The sequence below is a fragment of the Lepidochelys kempii genome, chromosome 8, assembly GCF_965140285.1.
Source record: "Lepidochelys kempii isolate rLepKem1 chromosome 8, rLepKem1.hap1, whole genome shotgun sequence".
NCBI lineage: Eukaryota > Metazoa > Chordata > Testudines > Cheloniidae > Lepidochelys > Lepidochelys kempii.
In genome coordinates this window covers 23,666,688-23,686,866 of record NC_136387.1, presented here as the reverse complement: position 1 = coordinate 23,686,866, position 20,179 = coordinate 23,666,688, and the positions used below count along the sequence as shown (strand labels likewise).

Here is a 20,179-nt window from a genome sequence, read left to right as displayed (position 1 = left end):
CCGAGCACCCAGGAGATGACAATGGCTAGCAGTTGTACTGCACAGTCTGCTGCCAGCAAGATGTATAAAGATAGATGAAGTGGCTCAAAACAAGAAATAGACCAGATTTGTTTTGTATTCATTTTCTCCTCCCTCCCTCCATGAAATCGGGTTTAGCAGGCCGTTGATTTTGAGTTCTATCCTTGAGGGGCCCATTGTGTTTCTCGCAAAAAAATGTGGGCATCATGGTGCTAATGAGGCAGGTTCATGCGGTGGAACGCCAATTCTGGGCTTGGGAAACAAGCACAGGCTGGTGGGACTGCATAGTGTTGCAGGTCTGGGACAATTCCCAGTGGCTGCGAAACTTTTGCATGTGTAAGGGAACTTTCATGGAACTTTGTGACTTGCTTTCCCCTGCCCTGAGGTGCAAGAATACCAAGATGAGAGGAGCCCCTCACAATTGAGAAGCGAGTGGCAATAGCCCTGTGGAAGCTTGCAACGCCAGACAGCTACCAGTCAGTTGGGAATCAATTTGGAGTGGGCAAATCCACTGTGGGGGCTGCTGTGATGCAAATAGCCAACGCAATCAAAGATCTGCTGATATCAAGGGTAGTGACCCTGGGAAATGTGCAGGTCATAGTAGATGGCTTTGCTGCAATGGGATTCCCTAACTGTGGTGGGGCCATAGATGGAACCCATATCCCTATCTTGGCACTGGAGCACCAAGCTGGCAAGTACATAAAACGCAAGGGGTACTTTTCAATAGTGCTGCAAGCTCTGGTGGATCACAAGGGACGTTTCACCAACATCAACGTGGGATGGCCGGGAAAGGTACATGATGCTTGCATCTTCAGGAACTCTGGTCTGTTTCAAAAGCTGCAGGAAGGGACTTTCTTCCCAGACCAGAAAATAAGCGTTGGGATGTTGAAATGCCTATAGTTATCCTTGAGGACCCAGCCTACCCCTTAATGGCATGGCTCATGAAGCCATACACAGGCAGCCTGGACAGTAGTCAGGAGCTGTTCAACTACAGGCTGAGCAAGTGCAGAATGGTGGTAAAATGTGCATTTGGACGTTTAAAAGCACGCTGGCGCAGTTTACTGACTTGCTTAGACCTCAGCGAAACCAATATTCCCACTGTTATTACTGCTTGCTGTGCGCTCCACAATATCTGTGAGAGTAAGGGGGAGATGTTTATGGCAGGGTGGGAGGTTGAGGCAAATCGCCTGGCTGCTGGTTACGCACAGCCAGACGCCAGGGTGGTTAGAAGAGCACAGGAGGGCACGGTGCGCATCAGAGAAGCTTTGAAAACCAGTTTCATGACTGGCCAGGCTACGGTGTGAAAGTTCTGTTTGTTTCTCCTTGATGAAACCCCCCGCCCCTTGGTTCACTCTACTTCCCTGTAAGCTAACCACCCTCCCCTCCTCCCTTCGATCACCACTTGCAGAGGCAATAAAGTCATTGTTGCTTCACATTCATGCATTCTTTATTAATTCATCACACAAATAGGGGGATAACTACCAAAGTAGCCCAGGAGGGGTGTGAAGGAGGGAAGGACAAGGCTACACAGCACTTTAAAAGTTTAAAACTTATTGAATGGCCAGCGTTCTGTTGCTTGGGCAATCCTCTGGGGTGGAGTGGCTGGGTGGCTGGAGGCCCCCCCACCACATTCTTGGGCCTCTGGGTGAGGAGGCTATGCATCTTGGGGAGGAGGGCGGTTGGTTACACAGGGGCTGTAGCAGCAGTCTGTGCTCCAGCTGCCTTTCCTGCCCCTCAACCATTCACTGGAGCATATTAGTTTGATCCTCCAGCAGTCTCAGCATTGAATTCTGCCTCCTCTCGTCACATTGCTGCCGCTTCAGCCCTCTCTTCAGCCCGCCACCTCTCCTCCTGGTCATTTTGTGCTTTCCTGCACTCTGACATTGTCTGCCTCCATGCATTGTCTGTGCTCTGTCAGTGTAGGAGGACAGCATGAGCTCAGAAAATTTCATCGCGAGTGCGTTTTTTTCGCATTCTAATCTTCACTAGCCTCTGGGAAGGAGAAGATCCTGTGTTCCTTGAAACACATGCAGCTGGTGAAGAAAAAAAAAGGGACAGTGGTATTTAAAAAGACACATTTTATAGAACAATGGGTACACTCTTTCAGGGTAAACCTTGCTGTTAACATTACATACATAGCACATGTGCTTTCGTTACAAGGTCGCATTTTTCCTCCCCCCACCGTGTGGCTACCCCCACAACCCTCCCCGTGGCTAACAGTGGGGAACATTTCTGTTCAGCTACAGGCAAACAGCCCAGCAGGAACAGGCAACTCTGAATGTCCCCTTAAGAAAAGCACCCTATTTCAACCAGGTGACCATGAATGATATCACTCTCCTGAGGATAACACAGAGAGATAAAGAACAGATGTTGTTTGAACGCCAGCAAACATACACTGCAAACGTACACTGCAATGTTCCCGAATACGTGCTACTGGCCTGGAGTGGTAAAGTGTCTTACCATGGTGGACGGAATAAGGCTGCCCTCCCCAGAAACCTTTTGCAAATGCTTTGGGAGTACATCCAGGAGAGCTGTGAATGCCAGGGCAAATTAATCATAAAACATGCTTGCTTTTAAACCACGTATAGTATTTTAAAAGGTACACTCACCAGAGGTCCCTTCTCTGCCTGGCGGGTCCGGGAGGCAGCCTTGGGTGGATTTGCAGGGTACTGGCTCCAAGTCCAGGGTGAGAAACAGTTCCTGGCTGTCGGGAAAACAGGTTTCTCCGCTTGCTTGCTGTGAGCTATCTACAACTTCATCATCATCATGTTCCTCGTCCCCAAAACCTGCTTCCGTGTTGCCTCCATCTCCATTGAAGGAGTCAAACAACATAGCTGGGGTAGTGGTGGCTGAACCCCCTAAAATGGCATGCAGCTCATCATAGAAGCGGCACGTTTTGCGCTCTGACCCGGAGCGGCCGTTTGCCTCTCTGGTTTTCTGGTAGGCTTGCCTCAGCTCCTTAAGTTTCACACAGTACTGCTTCGGGTCCCTGTTATGGCGTCTGTCCTTCATGCCCTAGGAGACTTTGACAAATGTTTTGGCATTTTGAAAACTGGAACTGAGTTCTGATAGCACAGATTCCTATCCCCATACAGCGATCAGATCCCGTACCTCCCGTTCGGTCCATGCTGGAGCTTTTTTGCGATTCTGGGACTCCATCATGGTCACCTCTGCTGATGAGCTCTGCATGGTCACCTGCAGCTTGCCACGCTGGCCAAACAGGAAATTGAAATTCAAAAGTTCGCAGGCCTTTTCCTGTCTACCTGGCCAGTGCATCTGAGTTGAGAGTGCTGTCCAGAGCGGTCACAATGGAGCACTCTGGGATAGCTCCCAGAGGCCAATACCGTCTAATTGTGTCCACAGTACCCCAAATTCAACCCAGCAAGGCTGATTTCTGTGCTAATCCCCTTGTCGGGGGTGGAGTAAGGAAATTGATTTTAAGAGCCCTTTAAGTCGAAAAAAAGGGCTTCGTCGTGTGGATGGGTGCAGAGTTAAATCGATTTTAATGCTGCTAAATTGAACTTCAACTCCTAGTGTAGACCAAGGCCTAATCAACTTCTGCTCCTTAAAAGTGACTGGCTGGTCTGCTCTCCTGCTCTTTTATTCAGGGAATGTCCTAACAGCCCACTACATCCAATCCTTGCCCAATTTTGGTTAAGGACATTTGAGGAATCCCTCACTGTTATGGCAGCCAGATCTTTAGTGGCCACAAAAAGCAAACTAAACCTAGGCCTTTATGGTCTTTCGAAAGACCTCTGCATTGTAAACTGCATGGTATTCACTGTACTTACCTATATAAAGGGATGAGTCAACCATACTAAGATTTGGACCTATGGTGACTCCACAGTGGGTAGATATTTCAAACCTGATGCTCAGGCCATTAACTTCTCCTCTCTGCATTGTAAGCAATGGCTGTCCTGAACAGCAAACATTGCTCCAGGGGATTAATAAAATTTGTTCTTCATTAAGGTCCCAATCCTGAACTGAGAACCACATTGGCCATTGACCTCACTGGGGCTCCATTCAGGCACAGATGTTTGCTTGAAGATCTCACTGCAGGATCAGGTCTAAGAATCCAGATTTTTTTTAAAAAAAAGGTTTCATTTTAATTTATATTTTTAAATTAATTTTCTGCTCCTGAAAGGTGCTGCAGTTCCAGCCTTGAAGACTGACATTTTTTTATTTCTCCACAGAAGCTTTATTACATAGGAAATGAGTGAAGCAAGCTTCCTCACTCATCTGTGATAATGGCCGATACCCACGTTCCAGTGGAAGGGTTGCCTCCAAAAAAGAGTAGTTCAGACACCAGGAACATTTCATCCTTGGCTTCTCCCTTGAGCCTGCCTGTTAATTCTGGGGTCTGTTATGATTTTCTTTCTTTAGAGGTCCTGTGAACACCTCTCCACTACACACTGGATGGAGGCCACCAAGACTTTTCATATTAGCTGCCAAACAAGAGTAAGAGTGCTTACCCTCCCTCCCCCCCATCCTCCAAATACTGAGACAGAAGCTGAACTTTAAGCATGCGAGGAAGCCCACTGAAGTCCAACAACCTCACGTGTGCTTAAAGCTAAGCATGTGCTTGCATGTTTGTGAGAGGGAAGCTTTGGTTTGGAATTCTAGTGACCTAAATAGAGAGGCCAATTAACACTCCCCTGATCCATCATCTGGCTCTCTCCAGGGATGCTTCTTGATGTTGTACTATTGAAGAGCCAAGATTAATCCCTGTAATTTATTGCTTGCCATTATTACAGAGTTGCCCATTAGGCTTTTCTGAGGCTGAGGTATTTCAGGTGCTTCCAGACATGTCAGTGATCAAGTGGATCAATACTTTAACATTGGGCAACTGCCCCTTACCATGTCTGAAAGAGAAAAGAAATCTGTTCCTAGACAAAAGAATTGTTCTATAGTGAAAGGGATTGGGGAGAGGAAAAAGAGGTGAGAAAAATCAGGTATTAATAATATTACAAACAATAATTAATAACAAAACCCAGCAGTACACACAACACTCCATGACTTTCATGGAGAGTAGCTTGTTTGATACAGAAAGCTTGCTTCAGCCACCACTGAACTGGCTGGGAATATTGATGTGCTTAACAATGGTTTGATTTGGAAATCAGTTTGGGGAGATGGTTGTTTGCTCTGTCCAGTTTAGCCCATGCAGTACTTGAGGTACTTGCTTCAATAATGGAAGAAATTCAACTTGTGCTGGAAGGTTCGGGGGCGGGGGTTGTTTGTTTTTTTTATCAGGCATCCGTCTTGATTCTAGAGGGTGAAAACTTGAACATTCACTCAAATGTTGTATATGTGTCTATAATAAGCTGAACAAAGGAACAGCTGACAGCTTGTGATCATTTACAGATAGAGCAGTTTCTATTTAGCAATCTTGTGACTGCATTTTCTATCTCTACGTGCAAAGCCTCCTAATTGGTATGTGGATTTTGTTGCAATTTGGTTGCAAATGAAACGCTGTGAATCTACAGAAAACCAAACATAAATGCTAACATGTTAGGGAGGATATTAAAACTCACACTCTTATATCATGGAACAGAGATTACACTATCTGAATAAACACAGCCATTAAGAGAGCAGAACTTTTCTCCTAATTCTCAGTATCCACCATGAATACATTAGCAAGAGAGGAGTCTTGCGTAATCACAAGTGACTTCTGCAAAACGCTGATATTAGAAAAGGAGAAATAATTTGGAAAGAATTTCTAAACTTCAGGTGCAATATGTTTGGCTCCTCTGAGATTCTAGATATGCTCTAGTTCAACCACAACCTATTGAAATTAATGCAGAAATCACTAGGTGGACTTGTATGGCCTGTGTTATGCAGGAGATCAGAATAAATGATCGTAATGGTTTCATGTGGTCTTAAAATCTATGAATCTAGGATTTCCCAATATATAAAAAGAAAAGTTCAGTGGTTAATCCTAATACTAACTCAGGGCCAGATTCTGTTCCTTTTACTCATGTTAAGTCACTGGTGCATTTTACTCCACAAATAGTCCCAGTGAAATCAACATCTGTGAGGACAGCAGAATCTGGGTCACAATATTTAGCCCTAACAGCCATAGTCTTGCCTGTTGGGATTTTCCCTACGAGAAGGAGCATGACCATCAGCAGTCTAACTCACAGAGTTATCTGTTCATTATTCCTTTGTGGATAAAGAGGGCAGGGGTTGCCCCCTGCAACAGGCAATAGAGGTTGGGTCCCTAATTCAGTGGTCTTTCTTTGTCTGTCTGCCTAACCACACCATAGCAACACGGCTCCCTCAGTGTTAAATCAAGCGTCAAGATTTCCAGTGTCAAGTCAATGAAGTCTGCAAGGGAGCTATATAAAATGTAGATGCAACACAGCTTCACTTCAACCTCAGTTGTCATCTCCCAGTGTGTACTTCCATTTTGCAGAATTTCCTGACTGGAATCTATTGTGCTTGTGTGGTTTGTGACAAAGCAACATTGAGTTTGTAATGGTGAGAGGTTGAAATACTATAGAGAGGGAAGAAGTGCTGTTTCTCTATCTCTTTACAAACTTCCATGGCAGCACTGATGCATAAACCCAAATAATGGCCCCAATTTACTCTGCTGGTAGAAATGGTGTAAGATGCTTGTAATTTCTGTTCAGCCAGACGGGTTGGAATGGGCCTTCTACAGCCCACACAGTGGGCATGACTGGCCAGGGAGATTTTAGGGATTAGCACATCTCCTAGGCATCCTCTGCTGCTACAGCTTCTCTAGAACCCTGGATGAAGTTTAAAGCTGCCTTCTCCCTGTGTGAATCCTCCTTGGGTTCAGCTTCTACCAATGCTCTGAAAGTCATCACCCCACCCCGGCCCCGGTTCATCTTTTCATCTGCTGGGGCTGGAGAATTTGTTTTGTCACAAGCCATGTAAGCAATTTCAAACTATACATCAGTTTGTGATTTCCACTTGTCTATTACCAGATGTAGTGACTACACATTCTCTGCAATGAACCATGTTTTCCCTTTAAACGTCTCAGAAAAGCTGAAATAGCTTCAGACCGAAGGAGGGGGCCAGGATATCAGCTTATACAGGCTGTTGCTGCTTAAAACGGATTAATACATTTTACATACCAGAGCACTGACCTGAAGCACTGAGTCGCTCTATACTTTGACACAGGGTGATACCAATGTAATCTAAAGAGAAGTAGGGGAACAGTCATACAGTGGGAGCTACCATGAGTAGTAGGGCTAACACTGGACCCCAGAAAGTATATCATTAAAATAATTATTCCATTTTGGGTTGTGATCTTGCTTAGCCTCCCAGGCTCAGTGGGGTTGGTCCTTTTTATTCCCTGCCTGGAAGACTGCAAGGAAATTTCTATGTACAGTGGAAAGTAACAGTGATGGGTTGCAGTCATCTCTCTGTGTCATTACCGAAGACATGCTTAAGCAAGGGGTGTTGTCTTTGAGATGGGATATGAAACTTGTTTTGATCACATATGATTATTAAAAAAAACCAACCCACCATGGAAGTTTCACATTAACAGGAGTAATAGTGCTGGTGAATTGATAATTAAAGTCTGTTTTTCACTCACTGTCTATGTATTTGCAGGGAAGCAATTTGCTGCAGATGCCCCCAAATACTCACACCCACAGGGAACTGGAACTTAAGCCCTTGCCCTTCAAATCCAGAAACCCCTGGCATCTGCCACATCAGTAAAGGAGACCTCCTTTAAGGAATAGCAATAGTAGGCCCCTTACATAGCTCTTAGAGAACATTACTCTTTCCCTTATGCACACACTGTCTCATTATCAGGGGGTAGCCGTGTTAGTCTTTATCCACAAAAACAAAAAGGAGTCTGTTGGCACCTTAAAGACTAACAGATTTATTTGGGCATAAGCTTTCATGGGCTAGAACTCACCTGTGCGTTGTGAAACAGCAGTTCTATTCTAGCCCAGCTCTGACAGTTCTTCAGTGGATGGTGTGAATTGTTCCCTTGACATATTTAATAGACTCACAACTACATACACTTCAGTATCCAAAAATTTTCTCCTTTTTTTCTTCTTCTTAAATTAGTGTTAAAGGTGCTGGACTGAGAGCCCCAGAACCTGGCGTGCTCTAATTAGCTACAAAAAATGTACATGACAGAACAGTGGAAACTCCTGCTACACTACCGTTTCAATATGCCCCTTCTTGGAGAGAATACTTCTAGGGTCCTTCAGTCTCCATGTCCTGGCCACTTAGGTTTCTACCACCTGGTGCCAATTAGAAAAGCTGTTTTGTGCAAGGTCAGTACCTAACCCTAGGGCTGGATTAGAACCACAAAGATGCTTTGCACAGGTCACCACCTGGTAACAACTTCCTGCTAAACCTACTGATGAGGTCCAAGTTCAGGCTAGCAACCTCGAGGCAAATGACTCTGCATCTTATCATCGAGTTCTGAAGCCATCCAGACCCCTAAATTTTTCCAGCTAGTCTGGCCCATTTTCAGTTGATTCCCTCCGAGTTAAAAAGTAACACCACCACCTGAGAAACAATCTCTCAGCTAGATCAAAACTGTGTGTGTGAAGTAAACACTACATAGGTTCTTGGCTTGACTGCTAAGGTGTTTGCCCTGTTATTCCTCACAACATCAGCACTGCTGAAGTAAAAGCAAGTGATGCATTTTAATGAACCTGGAGTGCTGTGTTTGGCTTCCCAAGTAGCTTTGCAGTCAGCTGTATGAAAGCACACTACACACTGCAGAAAACCAAGCGTCTTCTGAAGGAAGAAACATTAAGAGAGATTCATCTGAGCAATCTTCTGTGCAAACAGCCAATCCTTGAAGCAAAGGTGACTGCAGAGCTGTTTTGATTAAACAAACCCAGGATCACACTATGAATTTCTTCTGCTGCTGAGTCCAGGCAGGAAGTGAAACAAATTCCCAGGGTTGGTCAATACAATCAGTGATTTTGGAAGCACCCTCCCCCCCCCCCCCATGGTCAGTGGATTCAACAGATCCTGTAAACTTACTGTTAAAACTAATATTTTTAAGAGGAACAGCTTATCCCTGCACAAATCCTATCAACAGAATAAGCTGCCAAAGCCTTCAGTCCCCTCTTTCCCCTTGGAATGCCTGTCTGGCTGCTTAGCATCATATTTTCCCGGCTGCCCCTGTTTTGATATATGCTCCCCTTCCTTTCTTTCTCCATCTAAAACTCTGTAAGACCCTTATTTTAAAAATAAAAATGCACCAACACCAATTTGAATTCATAATGTACAGCCTGTGCTGTCGGAGTCCAGGTCTCTGTGATCTGTTCTGAACAGGCTGCTGTCATGGTGTTCTGTCGATCCATAATTACCTCTCCCTCACTGAGTGACATTCTTGCAGGCACTCACCAGTGACATTTCACACTGGTTCTTTGCTGTTACATTTCTGCCCTCTCGTGGAAAGTAGCATTGCTGCTTGTCACTTTATTCTGAGGGGAGGAAAAAACAAAACAGAAAATGATTTAACAGTAGGATTGCATTGTCTAAATTGCGCTAAGCCTTTAGAATGGATACCCACCCAGCCAAAAGTAACTGGTTTCAAAATCATGAGAGAAACAGGTTTCATCACAAGATTTCTGTACTTCTAAAAGGCTTTTCTGTGGACTGAGCTTATTTTGGAAGAGGTTCAGGGAATGTTTTCTTTCCATAAGCATCCAGCTAGCTCTTTGTCATGGGGAAAAGGGAAGGGCCCTTAAGGAAAGGAAAAATAAAATGGCGGGGCGGGGGGAGAGGGGGAGAAGAAGGGTAGAAATGTGGGGTTTGGTCTTCAGATAGTGGAAATCATCATAGCGCCCTAGATGGCCACCAAGAATGTGGAAATAGAACTTTAAAGGTCAACTGAGAAGATTATGGATAAACTTTTCAAAGGTGACTAGGGGATCTACAACTCCCTTTAAATAAAGGGAATGATGGGTCTAAACCCCTCCGACAGCTTTGAAAATCTCAACCCATGTATTTTTTTAAATATAAAATCTTCTTAAGTGCTTACTCTAGCAGCCACACCCCATTGTGCTGTCAGCCCACCAGATCATAAAAATTTGAGTAGGGTCAAGATGCACCAGTCATTGGATGGATGACCTCCAATGAACATGTAGGCAACGGGATGATGCAGTACTTCCATGACACAGAGAAAAGAAAAAATAACCTCCATAAGACTGTAGTTTATATCTATGCAGTCACTTAGCTGATTCCCTGCAAGCATAAGGTTTTATTAGAGTCGATTACAAACTTTTGATCAAAAAATTTCCTGCCAGAAAAAGCTATTTAATAGAAAACTTATTTTATTTTATTTTTGCTGAAAAAATGTCTTTTGTGATTAAAATATTTTGATTTTTCAATGGGAAATGTTGAACAAAATGCATATTTGTGTTTCATTTCAAATTGCATTTTTCATTTAGTTTTGGTGTTTGAAAAACCAATTTGAATCCAAAGAACATTTTTTAATTATGTTATTTCTAAAAGAATGAAATGTTTTGAACAAGAAATGGTTGTTCAAAAATTTTTGGAAGGGGAACAAAGAAGGATTTTTAGCAAGCTCTGGATTTCATATAGAGTGATAGATCCATGCACGTATATACATAACGAAAAAAACAACAACAAAATGCAAATTTAAAAAAAGTGAACAAGCCAAAAAATAAATAATCCACGAAATGGTATACCTTTCCAAAATAACCAAACATCTGCATGAATAACTTATGTAAGAAGCCAATATTTTTTTAAAACTGATTCACTAAATAAAATAGCCCATCTTATGCTTATAAGATAGTTTCTTGGATGCTTCTCTGCTAGATGGGACTGATGGTCATGCTAAAACCAGACAGTTTTGCCTTGTTTTACTAGAGCCTCAATACAATATTTTGAAGCAAGTGGTGTGAAAACTATTTTAATCCTCATTTTGGCCCCTATCCTGCAATGCGTAGCACATGGCCAGACTGTGACTTCCATGCACAGTCACTGGGGCTCTGCATGGGTGCAGCAATCCATCTATACCCTATGTTGCAGGATCGGGGCCTATATTTTCAGAGGGGGAAAAGGGGGGCTCTGATCCTTGGGTCAGACCCAGCTGTTCTTGATACAGGATCCAAGGTAAAGGGGGACAAAATTGGCTGTAAGCCCTCTTCGGTTCTCCTCTGTACCCCAGTACCTTAGGGCTGCTTTAACTTGTGCTGATTTGTAATGGCTCTAAGGAGCTATTATTCTGGCCAGGGATGGAGCAGCACTCCAGACCAGCCCCTCCCACTGGTATAGCCTTGTTCTGTCTATACCAAGGTGACATACAGCCATGGGAATCCCAAATGGTATGGTTAGGGAAGCCTTTACAACACAAAAGTGCCAGAGCATGGGCCCAAATCTGATACCAGATAATACACAAAGACCCTCAGAAAGTTATCTTTATAATGTCTTGTAGCACCAGTTATTTTCTCCCAAAACAGAGAGGATTTTACAGCTCCAGAACACGGTACCATACTTCCAAGCTCCATTTTGGCCCTTCCAGTATCAATTAGCATCTCTCAGACCTGAACCTAGGGCTGTTTAGTATAGTCAGTGGATTGTAAAGTTTTGTCATTTTAATTTGACCTCTTTCATAGCAGCAAAAATCACAACACTGCAAATTTCCAGAGTCCTGTCCCCAGAATGTGTATATTCTTTCTCAGTACCTTGCTCCTAGATGGCTTTCAGATACAGGAGCCGATTTTTAATAACGAAGTCTACAAATTAAACACGACATTGGTGTTTGTCTGGTTTGTGTCTGGTTTTCTCTCGGTGTGTGTGTTGGTGATGAGTGTCTGTCAGTTCAAAAGTGGCAGGTTTTCTTAAATTTAGGCTCACCATGATTTCTCCTAGATGTAAGTATTGCCAGAAATGTGACCTGTTCCAACATCCTTTTCTGCAGAACAAAGAAACCATCTCTCCATTTTGAATACATCTTCCACCCCTAATATCTCATCCTTAGTTCAGTTTACACGTCTATTTGAAGGCACTTAAAGATAGAGTATTTTTGCCTTAAGAGTCAGTTCTGACACAAAGAACATGAATGAAGTTATGGAGTCAAACCTGATTATCTGAACAGCTGTTAACCAACAACCATGGTTATCCCAAACTCAGATACATGTCTTCCAAGTTATGTAACCAGTACATCACAGACTAGCTTCCCTGAAACTGGCTGCATGGAGGGGAGGGGAAAAAAAGGCAAGAGAAGAGATAGGAGATGCTGTATCACTGAGCAGTTGGAAGGCTGGCAGGCTGAAAAAGACAAAGGACAGTTTACTGAAACTGGTGCTTGGAAGAGAAAGGACAACACAGTAGGGAGAGCTGCACACAAGTTTTTCTGCGTAACGAAGCTGATGAACAGCCAAAGGTTGTGTGTCACCCTGGACCTTGGCTAATTAAGTTTGACCTATATAACCTGTTTACATCACAAGGCTGTTGTGAGGCTTACTTCATTGTAAAGCTATTTGAGATGCATCAGATGATGGGTGTTGCAAACTGCAGTTTTATTATATTTGTTACATCAGTAGGTTTATGGATAGGCTAGACCAGGGGTTCTCAAACTGGGGGTCAGGATCTCTCAGCAGGTCATGAGGTTATTATATGGGGGGGTCGCGAGCTGTCAGCCTTCACCCTAAACCCCGCTTTGCCTCCAGCATTTATAATGGTGTTAAATATATAAAAAAGTGTTTTTAATTTATAAGGAGGGTCGCTGATGTCATGGTGAGATGAACCTTAATAGAGCTAATTAATAAACCTGATTTTTTTTAAATCCAGCAGATAATCCAAGATGGCTGACAGCAGAGACAATTCAGGCACAAAGTGGTGATTGTGACACCTTTTCCATTTCTGAAGGTAAGTAATTTGAGATGTCTCCCTTCAACTGTTCAGTAATACTTGTACTTTTGTCAAGTGGGTGGAATCTAATCCTGTAAACCATCTAGGAGCCACACGTGGAGAAATTAACTTTGTTGCAAGCATATCCAATTGCTCCCCTTCAAAAAGCCAAAATCTATGTGCACATACCAGATAAGTGCATGTGCAAATGGTCAAGTGGGCACCTAGCTACCTACTTTCATGTGTAATTATCCAGCTTGCATGAGCAAGTGCAGGGTTTGAGACATGCAACTAGAGGTGCCTGACAGTTTTGCAGACACAAGTGAGGCCTGATCCAAACCTCATTGAAGTCAATGGGAGTTTAATCAGACCCTTAAGGAGGCCTTTCTAAATATAGCCCTTATTGCTTGAGAGGTCAAAGTATGTTTGAGAGTTCAGTTCAGGCCAGATCTACCTACAAGACAAAAGATGGTTAGCCACTATAGCCCATTTTAAAATCAGCGTTCCCCCAGAGGTAGCTAGATCAGGTCATGCATTGATCAGAGCAGGAGCAGCAATCATTTGGAAGGGGAAGTGAGATCCCAGATTCTCAGAGAGCTGAAGCAGGCATGAGAAACGTTAAAAAAAATCACCCCGGGCACAAGCCCAGACAGCTTAAACCTGACCCTAAAATTAATGACATTTTGATAAGCCCATTTAAATGGAACATTTTCATTAAAAATGCACAAAGGCTAAGGGATCATAAATATCCTATTAAGAAACTTTAGCTTCTGCTTCTGTTTTAAATTTTAAATTGAAATACTCTGCATGCAGGTTGCCATGGTTACAGGCAATTTTTTAAATAACTGCATTTTATCAAAACAGCTGCAATATCATCATATACAACCAGGGAGGAATGGGGAGTCAGGAGAAGATTAGAGGCCTGGAATTGTTCAATCAGAGGATGGAGTCAGCTTCATGAATGTATTTGAGAACTTCTAATACATTTTTTTGGCGGGGGGAAATTGGCTTTCAGTCCTTGGCAATGACCCAGAACATGCCTACACTGCACACTGTCTAAGACAAGAGGAGAGTTTTTTGTTCATGATGCAGAAGTTAAAAATTTCCATTGACAACCATCTAAAATGGTTTCATTGCCCAAAATGTTGACTGCTAAGTGATGTTCTTTGGCCTTAGTTCCCTCTCTTCAGGACTTCTTATCTGAATCTGTTGATTTGCAGTGTTGGGCCAAAAATACCACAAGAGCAGCTTCTATGGTGGTATTCAGGTATATCTCCTTCCAGTCTGAGCTGGAGCTAGAAAGCCCAGAGATGAGCCAACATGAAACATAATTACAGTTGTAAAAAGTTTTCTGGAGTCTTTTGCACAAGGGACATAAATTAGGAGATCTAAGTTCTATTCAGCTCACTGACTCAATCACCACTAGCATTTTTCTTAAAATCTCCCACCATTACAAATGCACTGGTTGGAGCACTAGCTTAGGGCATAGCATGGGAATTTCTACTCCATATTATCTATACCTGTTCAGAGCAAATTTAAACAACATGGTGGTTAAAATGCTGGTCACCAGTCTACACTAGCCCTTTGACTGGTGAAATTTCCCACACTGCCCATCCAGTGACCTTTTTGTGACTGAGGCCAAGAAACCTGCTTCCTAATAGGTACCTCTGCGTCCTAATCAGTAAAATAAGTGTAACAATGCCCAGCTCAAGGAGTGCTAGGAGGCTTAATTAATATGTGTAAAGTGTTCTGGATCAGTGTAGGAAACTCACCATAGAAGTGGAAAGTTTAACAACAAACTAATTATTATTGTTGAAAGTTTGATTCAGTTCTTACCCAGTCTGGTTCAGTTACCTATCACCTACCACCAAGTACCAAATGTTATGATTAGCCTGAGCCATTGCTTCCAGGACTGCTGCTGAACCTATTTGGGAACAATATATTAAGACCCATGCATGGATTGTCAGTGGTCTCCACTGTGCCTAGATTACTGTGTACAGGTAAAGGGTACATATAAGCAAGTCAAGAGTGAAGTATTCTTGTTCATAGAGCTGGCTGGAAATGTCCCACCACATTTTGACAAAAAATGGCCTTTTTTTCCCTAAATGAAAAATTTTGTTTTAAAACCTATTGATTTCTCAATAAAATAGTGGGAAAGAAATAATGTTTCTAGGGGAAAGGAGAGAAAAAATAGTGGGTTATTTTTTTGTTGAAACTGAAAAGAATAACTTCATTTTTTTAAAAATTCTCATTTATTTCAACATTCTCCCCCCCACCCCAAAAAGGCATTTTTGACCAGCTCCATTTCTTATTATTGACTTAGGGTGCTGTAATGCTCCAGATCCCTGCACAGAGAAGGGCTAAAGCTAGAACAAGCCATTCCGCACTATAGAGACCACATGCAGAGCTTTCTCTTGGCAACCAGCGATGCTTGAATGTTTAAATGAGGTAATGAATACAACCTGTTTTTGTTGAGTCTCTATGACATTCCTGGGTGCAATCCAGACCAGTGAGGAGCTATGTCACCACCTGCCCTGCAAACTTGGATGCCTCATAATGCATTGCTGCTGTAGCTCTCACCCGGGCCACTCACAAACAGCATGGAGGTCACACCCTAAGTATCTGTGTATAGCTTCAGCCTGCCAGCCACACATCAGTTACACTCTGGCTTCCACCAGCCTTGATTACCACTTGCAGGGTGACCCCAGCACACTGCCAGTCTTGGGTTTGTCCCAAAAACATGTGTTCTGCACTGTGCAGCCCTCTTCTGGAGAGTCCTGATAATTAGGTCCAGTTTGCCTGGTAAGGGAGTCAACATACAACAGTTTGCTTCCCTAAATGGAGTTATCCACACAGTTCACAACACTGGATTAACTTTGGTTGAAGAATAAAACAAGCTTATTTAACTACAAAGAGCTAGATTTTAAGTGAGTACAAGTATAAGGCATTAAAGTCAGGAATGGTTACAAGAGAAATAAAGATAAACACTTCCTAGTACTAAAATGTAACAAACTAGACTTCGTTCAAGGCTAAATCCCTTACCACATATTTCCAGTAACTTGCTGACCAAATTCTCAGATCCCAAAGTCGAACAGCTGTTTCTTTTGTCGTCTTAGGTGAGAGATGGTTAGGGAGAGATAACTTGGGATGTTTGCCCCTCACTTTGATAGTTCAGCAACCCTCTGAAATGCATTTTCCTAAGGATTACCCCTAGATAAAGTTCATTCCCTCTGTGAGGACAGAGACAACTCTGGTGATAAAAAGGTTCCACGCTGTTGTTTGCTAAAAATGCATATCAATCTGTTCCTACCTCACTTTCTTGCCAAAGAATGGCCAGTTGGCAGCCCATAAGCTTTGATGACACCTGGCTAGAGGCATCAGCTTGTCCTTTATCTTTGAGAAACAGGTTTACCCACTATAAACCTGGTCTAGTAAACACACTTCAGTCATGACTGCAGCTTATGTTCATAACTTTACATAGAATGTTTTACATACATTTCACCATGATATTATTCACCAGCAAGTTATTAGTTCTCAAATGATACCTCACAAGGCATATTTTGTACAAAGATTATTGCAATAGTGTATAGGGTGTAAATATAGGAGTGTATTTGGTCACAATCTGAGCCAACAGTTCTTTAGGAAGAGAAAGCAGGGGGCTGGGAGCTTTCAGACAAGGGAGGGAGAAGATGGCATCCAGGGTGCAGTGCTACCTAAGCTCCTCAGAATGAATATGCTTTAATGTAAATTAAAATATGCTGTCTTTTACAGTACAAAGATCCACTGGTACAGCAAATCCAGGGAGGGCTGTGGTTAGAGAGAATTATACAGCTCAGTACATGTACAATGTCAAATAGAGGGAATCGTGAGATATTCCAAGATGTAGCTAGGAATTAGCATTTCTGACAGACTATTTTTTAAAGAAACAAAACAAGTCCAACATGTTCTATAGTTGGGTTGCCAGAAAGACAGATTGCGAGTCACTGAAAGCTGGTGACCTCAGTCAGCAAACTGTGACTCCATAGCTGTAAAACCCTGCTGTTCCTTTTCCAAGGCAGATGCCCAGACTTGTCAATGCTGTGGTTTCCATTAATAAAGAAATATATCGATGAACATGCCCTAAAGTGCTATTTCCCTCGACTGTACAGGCAAATCTGAAATAAACTCACCATTTTCCTGGAAGCAAAGAGAATGGTATCTGAAAAGATGGACATAGGGGAAAAGGCATGCTGCCATAGGATACTGATGGATAATAAAAATGCAGCCCTCTCTAGAGAATTACCCAATGCACAAATATTAATTTTAAGGGCTCAAGATCATCTGCCTAAAACAGCTGCCTGCCTGCACCAAATATTGTCTTATAAACACTCATTGGGCAACACTGGCACAGCATGGAGGAGAAAAAACACAGGCATAAGGAGGAGAGAACTACGGGGCATGAGACAGAGAAGGAATGTCCTCACCTCACTCTCCTGCAGTGCAAAAAAAAGTGCCTGGAGATCTGTATTATTGCTGCTATACCAACTCCTCCTCATCCAGCTGGCTTTGCTCATTCACCCATTACACTTCCTTCCTCCTTCTCCTTATTATCTATCTAGGTACTTATATGGCCCAGATTACTGCAGTGTCCAAGCCCTTCCAATCCCTTATGTTGGTTTGTTTTCATCAAATTCAAGCACTGTCTATCCTGCACTGAAAAGTGAACTAAAAACTTGAACCGTGATGCTGTTGTCAAGCGAGTAGCTGTCCCTCAGCCCCACCACTCATTTCCTGTGGCATTGGCAATGGATAAAGAATGGGAACACACCACCTTACTATGAGTAGGAAATTATCTCTGGTCTGTTTGGAAGAACATATAAGCTTTTCCAAAGCCCTTCACGTTCCTCTCATTTCTATTCTTCTTTAAACTTCTTCCTACAATGGCTGAATGAGTACATTCTGAAGAGAACTCCTAACTTTTTGCAGCCATATACTATATCACACTTTTTTAGTCTTCAGAAAGTTTAGTTGGCAAGACAGGGGAGAGAGCTACAGGAGCTGGTGACGGAAGGGGAGAAACAGAGCTACACGAGGCAGGGGAGAGAAGCATGAGTGATGGAGAGGCAGAGCAGGTTATGGGGAAGGAGCCTAGCGAGAGGGCAAAGGGAGATGCAAAATGGGGAGAGAAGAGACAGACACAAAATATGGGGAGAAAGCCTTAGTCAATGGAGACAGGAGAGGCAGCATACTAAGAAATGCTGCGGGGTGTACACAGTAACAGATGTTATTGTAAGGAGACAGAGTATGCAGCCAGAGTGGTGAGGATGCTTGGCCTCTTATTTGTGGTGTATAATAACTGAGAAGCCATTTATAATGAAAATAGCAAGTGTATAATTGACCTTAACAAAGCTGTCTGCTCCATCTTGGGTTTACTGTGGCATTTGCTCTGCTCAGATTCCTTGGTTTTTATAGCCCTTCAGTAGATTATGAGCCCATGGCAACTTTGTCTAATGGTTAGATATTTGGATTCTTCTCCCAGACCAGCTACTGACTTGCTGTTTGACCTTAGGCAAGTTACTTAACCCATGTCTCTCTGTTTGCCTATCTGTAAAGAGTGGACAATCGTAGTTGGCCTGTCTATCACGGGGCTGTTGGGAGGATTCGTTAAAGAGCTTTGTATGTGTAGAGCATTACGTAAGCAGAGCCTCTGTAGTGGTTAGTAAACATCAGCAGGTAGCACACATGAGCTTGAGTAGCACATATACAGGTTAACCTTCCCTTTCCTCAGAGGTGTAAGGGAGTGGCCATTACCAACATTTAAGCGTACTTTCCAGGGATAATTCTTCAAAAGTGTTGCAGGTTTGAAGGCCATAAATCCCTTGGCCCCTGGCTGTTTATTGCTTTGTGTACAGAGTGGGTGAATTGTTGTTTTAAATTAATACACATACTCCAACAATAACTTTGTTTGCCACACCCATAATATATCTGGCACAAACCTATGGAAATTAAAAGGTACGCCACTTTACAGGGTGTATCCTGTATTACTCCCCCCACTGATAAGTACCTTAACACTGCAAGGTGATGGAAGGCTGGTCTCTCTGTGGGGCAGACATAATGTTGTGGTGCATTGTCCGTGGTAGATAGCACTCTTGGTAGTAGTAAGGTCATGGTGTGGGTGGAGGAGTAGAGGGAGTGTACTACAAGGTGAGTACACTACTAGAGTGTGATGCCTGATAGTGAGTTTTAATCTGTATGATCCTATCCAGCAATACTTCACTTTAACATCTGTAAAGAAGATGGAGGCCTTTGGTAGGAAGGGGCTATACAAATGTGCAGGAAATGATCCCAATTTTTGGTGGCCTGTATCCCACTTACAATATGCTAAATCCTTCATGTACAGTTTGGGCTAATTTCCATAGTGTCAGCTTTAATCCATGCACTTACTTTTTGTTTTCTGGTGAAAACAATGTCACTTAAGCTACACGCCAGCAACTGCACTTGAAGAAACATGACTGCAACAACTTTTCTGCATCAAAGACAATCTTGACTTTGTCAACCAGCCTGTGTGGCTTAGCATTACACAGTATGTCAGCTGATCTGGCTTGGCACTCAAAGCTGTGCCTGTTAGTGAACGAAGTCCAGTCATTTTGTGCCTTCAGCTTTAAAAAAAAAAGTTTAATTTAAGTGTTGCTGGCACATTAGATATTGAGTTAATCATTTCTTTCCTCCTCTGCTTTTGTAGAATCTTCTCATACAACTGACCTAAAATTTCAGCTCCTCTGCCAGGCAGGAAATGAAACTTCAGTATGTGTGTGTGTGTCTTTAAACTAGTAACTACGGTACACTTCAGTCACTGAGAAACACATCCATCCTTAGAATATAAATCTCTGTGAAAAGGGCATCAGTTTGAATTCGTGCATGTTTCCGTGACAGCAGTGACAGCGGGGGTGGGCAAACTTTTTGGCCCAAGGGCCACATTGAGGCTGCTCAACTGTAAGGAGGGCTGGGTAGGGAAGGCTGTGCCTCCCCAAACAGCCTGGTCCCCACCCCCTATCCACCCCCTCCCATTTCCTGGCCCCCTCAGAACTCCTGACCCATCCAACCCCACCCCTGCTCCCTGTCCCCTGACTGCCCCCACCCCAGAACCTCCGCCCCATCCAACCGCCCCCTGCTCCCTGACTGCCCCTCAGGATCCCCTGCCCTTTATCCAACCATCTCGCTCCCTGCCCCCTTATCATGTCGGAGCTAGCCACGCCGCCACACTGCCCGTGGCTGCAGGGGAGGAAGGACAGAAGAGGAGGGGCCGAGACCTCAGAGGCCAGGCAGGATGGTCCCACGGGCTGGATGTGGCCCGCAGGCC

At 43.4% G+C, this 20,179-nt stretch overlaps 1 protein-coding gene across 2 annotated transcripts; it reads right to left on the bottom strand.

Annotated features, from left to right (window-relative positions):
• Positions 1-1,457: 1,457 nt before the first annotated feature.
• On the bottom strand, positions 1,458-16,069 carry LOC144930815 (uncharacterized). Of its 2 annotated transcripts, none has more exons than XM_078854171.1 (4): positions 15,883-16,069; positions 9,327-9,443; positions 2,628-3,228; positions 1,458-2,051 (listed from the first exon to the last, which is right to left on the bottom strand). In XM_078854171.1, the coding sequence occupies exons 3-4, from the start codon at positions 3,028-3,030 to the stop codon at positions 1,957-1,959; spliced, it is 498 nt and encodes a 165-aa protein (XP_078710297.1). In that variant the 5' UTR covers positions 3,031-3,228; positions 9,327-9,443; positions 15,883-16,069; the 3' UTR covers positions 1,458-1,956. The 2 variants fall into 2 exon arrangements, with proteins under 2 accessions (XP_078710297.1, XP_078710298.1); XM_078854172.1 differs by having other exon boundaries at positions 9,364-9,443.
• Positions 16,070-20,179: the final 4,110 nt, after the last annotated feature.

Excerpts from the sequence above, each read along its gene's own strand:
- LOC144930815 (XM_078854171.1), bottom strand. The coding sequence starts at position 3,030 with ATGAAGGACAGACGCCATAACAGGGACCCGAAGCAGTACTGTGTGAAA. Across the intron at positions 2,052-2,627 it reads AGGCAGAGAAGGGACCTCTG|CTGCATGTGTTTCAAGGAAC; the intron begins GTGAGTGTACCT and ends TTTCTTCACCAG.